This window comes from Rhodamnia argentea, chromosome 1 (genome assembly GCF_020921035.1).
Source record: "Rhodamnia argentea isolate NSW1041297 chromosome 1, ASM2092103v1, whole genome shotgun sequence".
Lineage (NCBI taxonomy): Eukaryota > Viridiplantae > Streptophyta > Magnoliopsida > Myrtales > Myrtaceae > Rhodamnia > Rhodamnia argentea.
Genome location: NC_063150.1, coordinates 2,343,263 through 2,348,605, shown reverse-complemented (window position 1 = coordinate 2,348,605; position 5,343 = coordinate 2,343,263). Strand labels below are relative to the sequence as shown.

Genomic DNA, 5,343 nt, shown 5'->3' with positions numbered 1-5,343 from the left:
ACTTAAAATTTATTTTTTTTTAAAAATTTCCCCTTATATTGATGAAGTTTGAAAACAAAGCTCTTAATTTGTTGGAGAGCTTCCCAATCATAAGCGTGAGCCAATCCAAGTTCGTACGAAAAGAAAATTTATTCTAGAGACTGCAAAATCAAAAGCATGAACTACAAATTCAGCGGCTCAAACACATAGAAAGGCACCCTCGAAGCAAGCACCAAAAGTTCGAAAACACAAACAAAACTGAAAACACCGCCACACCAACGTGGAAAGAAAGCTTCGAAACACATAAACCCCTAGCACCTTGTATGCTCAATCCATGGCCTTGATTGAGCTCTAGGCAAGACTTCCCACCTAAGGAAGAGGAAGAGGAACACCGGTTCCACCAGGGCCGACGCCAAGGCTGCCGAGCCCTCCCAGCGGACCGGTGCCCATACCCCCCATGCCACCAACACCGGCACCACCTCCTGCCCCAAAACCGCCGCCCATACCAAAGCCACTGCCGACCCCGCCGAGATAACCACCCATGCCGGCATAGCCACCCATTCCGGCACCCATCCCAACCCCGCCGAGCGGCGGGAAGTTCTTCTGATTGCCAACCCCATTCCCTCCAGCCCCCATCAGTCCTGCCGCCGCCACCGCCGCCACCGCAGCATCTGGCGCATGAGCTTGCAGTTCATTTCGCTCTTTTGGCATCCCATCACAGCCGCTCCTCACAGGACGTGCGGCTCCACCATGCGCAACGAAGACGACGAGAAGCACCGTGAACACGACCCAAGTCCTCGCCGTCCTTCGGTTCTCCATTAGGCTTGATCGATCGGGGTGAGGTTGGAGGCTGTAGAAGATGGTCTCTCCTGATTGATCTAGGTCTTTGCATGCATGCTATGGAGTCTCTAGCTCGAGGCTTTTTATAGAGGGTGAAGGATGAATGGTTGGTGACATCAATCAATGGAATGTTTCTTGTAAATGAAAGATCGATCGAAGGTCTCAACAAACAGAGCTGTCTCGTGAAGGAAAATGTCTTTTAATTTCTGCTCGGATTTGGGAAATTGGAAACAAGAGAAGAAATCTATGTCCCTTCATGCCAAAACCAAAGAGCATTGGGGGAGTTTTCCGAGGCTTTACATTTCCAATTTCTGATGCTGTTAGATTCGTAGGATTCTTGGACCAAAAAAAAAAAAAATTCGTAGGGTTCAATTGAGATATGAAAAAGAGAAGCTTCTGACAACAAAAAGGTTTTTTAGTTACGATATGTCTGAAAGTGTCGATGATTGTCAAAATTTTGTTGGTTAAAAAAAAAGTTACCCTCACTCACTTTTTCCGATAACTTTTTGGTTATTCACCGACGATCTTACAATTTTTTTTTTACGATTTTTAACAAATTATTAACTTTTTTTTCTCTCTTTTACTTAATTATACTTATCTTTTATCAATTCATAACTAAGACAGATAAAACTTTGGAAATGACAAAAAAGTTGGCAAGTTTGTATATATATATATATATTGGTAATTAGTTCAGACGAGAGTTGATATCCCGACATTATGTAGTAATTTTTTTTCTTTTGATCAGACGACATTATGTAGTAGTTAAATGGTAGAAAAGTTGCAAGCCATGCTAATTTAGGTTGGTAATCTCAAAAAAGAATTTGTAACTATAAGGGTTGCTAAACAAGGTGAATAAAAATAGGTAATTCAACATAACAGATGGCAAGCCAGAATTAAATAATTAAATGCTGGTTAGCAAATCAAATACAGTTGACAACCCACAACTAGTTAACAATGTAATCTCAAGAAAAGAAAATTGATAAATCATTTTTATTTGAGTTAGCGATTTCACATTAAAATTAGAAAATTCACAGTGCTGCTAATTATGTAAATAAATATAGGTGTAAGTTTGTGTAGAAATTGTTACCTCACAACACGATTGCCGAGTCCTCGTGCACAAGCACCAGGGACCAAGGTTCGACCACAAGACATAGGACCCAGGACCGGGTGGTGTCTCGGGCTCGGTCTCGGGGGTCTTGGGTCCGGCCCCGAGGGGCATACTCAAGGGATCTAGACCTGGTCTCCGACCCGGTCAATATAGAGCACCGGCATTGTGATATACTTAATAAAGATAGATCGAAGTATACTTAACAAGTATTTCTGAGGAACTCGTTATTAAGACTCTTAAAAATATTACAATTTTCAAGATAATAACTATACATATAGAAAAAATGCATCGAAAACTATAAAATTTCCTTGATTGCTTAAAGAGTCACCGTGACATTCATTAACAAATCTAGGACTAATCTGAGTAATAATTATTGGGAGATGAAAAACTAAGTGGGGCAAAAGGTAAGAAGAAAAAGGTTGAGTCGTGAGTGAGAAAACTCTCACTCAAAAGGCACTCTGTCCATAAGACAAGATACCAAAATCTTTAATTCCGTTAATTCATTAGTCCCAATTTACATGTATCGAATAAAACTTAATTCATAAGAGTTGTTCGCAGTGTGACAGAGTGGACAAGTGCTTAAAACCACTCATGTTCCTCATTCCCTTGCTACTACTCATGTTTCTCCGCAAATTTTTGTCCATCACTTAGGATTTCATTACAACGATTGGACAACATCAATCTAATCCGATCGTATAGTTTTCTTTTAAACAAACTTAACATGGTAGATTCGACAAAAGTTATTGTGATCAAAATAAAATTTATATTTCCCTCTTGCAAATTACATCCCTATCTAGCTAAGTACGAATTTAATCCTTGGTTTTGAATTTGATAAGATCCTTCTGAAAATATTTCCCTCATGCTGTTTTTTTTTTTTCCTTTCAGCTTTCCCTAGCGGGAACTACGCCGAACAAACACTACTGAAGTGCCATTTATGCATCTGAATTTATTGCTCTGCAGCATTTTTAGGACCCATTCGTTTTTAATGCACCATTCAAAATTTTCAGCTGTATGCCTTAATTGCTTGAAGGGACATAAATTCTACACCACCTGAGACCTTCGTACAGATGGTGGGCATGCAAAAAGGAAGTTTCAGGTCATTTATCAGTAGCTCTTTTAATTTTCTGTGATATATTTAAAATATATCATATTTAACATGATTTAGGTTTCGTTTGTTTCGTGAATAATTCGAAAAGTATTTTTTAAGAAATGATCATTCATATGATTTGAAATAACTAATTAATAAAATTTATTTTTATTTTCGACAAAAAATTATTTTTAAATACTTTTTTTTTGGTAAGTTTAAATACTTTCGTGTATGATGAAATTATTATAAACGATATAAGCGATCATTTTGTGGAAAAAAATTTCAAATCATTTACTTTTCGCAAAACAAATGAAGCCTTAGATAAATCGTTTTTCATTAAAAATACGACCAGTAAGAAAATAGGTCAAAATAAATATGTTTATAGCATATTAATTAACACTCTCAACTTGTAAAACAGGAGGTGGACCGAAAATTGAGAGGGGTGCTAGAGTTTATACTCCTAAGTTGTGTTCTGATACAGGACAAACCATATATACATATGTCATTATATACTTTTAAAAGCTTTCAATTCGGGTTGCAGATACTCACAACTAAGAGTGCGTATAAATCCTAGTAAATACGACACTTCCCGTGTTTGACACTTGCCCTGTTTTATAATTTTTTCTTTTGGTCGAACCCTGTTTTGTAATTAGAAAGTCACTCTATGTTCCAATTATTTGAGGAAACAATCTTTAGAAAAGTACCAAAGAAGTGTTGAGGTGTGGTTCATATGAAATACTTTTTTAGGAAAATTTCAAATAAGAATCTAAAGTGCTCTCATTTTCTAAAATAAGAACATGAACTGAACATTGTTTCAAATAAAGACATGAAGTACCTATTTGTTTCAAAGAAGCGTTGGGGTGTGGTTCGTACTCCCCATCAATAGGAAAGTACAGGATTTCCACTCCCTGGTAAGCTGGTGGGAGTCTGAAGTGCCGCCCGGCGGGGTTGCGGGGCAACTCCATCGAATCTCCAAAGGGCTTTTATAGTTTAAGCCAATATTTTTCATTGACAGTTTGAGCTTAGATCCACGAATAGCTACTGCTACATATACTCTTTTTCGCTTATAATTGAGTGATGTAACGAGATATGCTGGGTACTAATTATAATGAAATTCTCTATTGAACATAACCCTAGTTTAAGGGTTGACCATGATAAAACCTCATGTCTTGATTTTCCTTTCTTACTTTTATACTTTACTTTGTTGTGATTGTACGCCGAATTCAAACAAAATGGCCTAACCAAAGGCATTTTCGTCATTTTTAACGATCTTTCCTTTTCTTCCTTATTTCTATTTTTCTTTTTTCCTTTTCTTTTATTTCTTTCCCATCCATTTTTCCGGTGGGGAAAAAGGAAAAAAGGAAAAAGAAAAAAAGAAAACAAAAAAGAAAAGCATGAAAAGGCCCTTAAATGGGCTCTTTTTTGAAATAAAAAGGGCATTTTAAGCTCTTATTTGAAATAATGTCCACTTCGGATTTTTATTTGAAAAAATGAGGACACTTCATGCCCTTATTTAAAATTTTCCCTATTTCTCCAGTCTACTTATTTTATCTGTCAAATTCTAATTAGCTCTCACCCTACAGCCTTTGAATTTTAGGCTAAATGCGAATTTACACGTGTAGGACAGTATTTAGAATATTTTTCAAATATTAGAAACCACCTCTTTGTTTTAAGTTTCTAGATCAAGTGGATTTGCTTACAAAGTATTTTGCTGACAAAATCTTCCAAAATCGTCCCCTTGAAGGTCAGTGCAACAAAAGAAGCTTTTCATCTCAGCCCCCTTGAACACGATCTGATGTTTATACAGAAAGTCAAATGGCTGAAACTTAAGCTTCGTTTGTATCGTGAAAAATGTGTAATTTGAAAAATATTATTCTGAAAACAGCCGCTTGCATAGTTTAAAATAATTATCCAAAAAAGTATTTTTATCATCGATAATAATTTATATCTAAAATATTTTCATTATCGATAATAATTTATATCTAAAATATTTTCATCATCCATGAAAATATTTTTTGTTTATTCATTTTTTTTAAGCGATACAAGCAACTGTTTTTTTATTAGTTTTCAAATCATTAATTTTTCCCGAAACAAATAAACCCTTACTCAATCTACTATAAGTCTGAATCTCCCATTCGTAGGGTTGTCCAAGGTGTACAATTGAATCATTAACAAACGAAGTAGATATGGCCCTTCTCATTTGTTCCATGTGCAAGAACTCACTTTGTATTCTTCATTTTCTCGAAAAGAAAATACCATAAAAACTCCAATTTTTTTTGAAGATGCTCACTTGTGAAATCCATTGAAAAAAGCTACCATCTCCATGCGG

General features: G+C 36.2%; 1 protein-coding gene across 1 annotated transcript; it reads right to left on the bottom strand.

The window, feature by feature from the left end:
- Positions 1-348: 348 nt before the first annotated feature.
- LOC115743287 (glycine-rich protein 23-like) lies at positions 349-798 on the bottom strand. Its single transcript, XM_030678011.1, has one exon. It carries the CDS (start codon positions 796-798, stop codon positions 349-351), a length of 450 nt encoding a protein of 149 aa, XP_030533871.1.
- Positions 799-5,343: the final 4,545 nt, after the last annotated feature.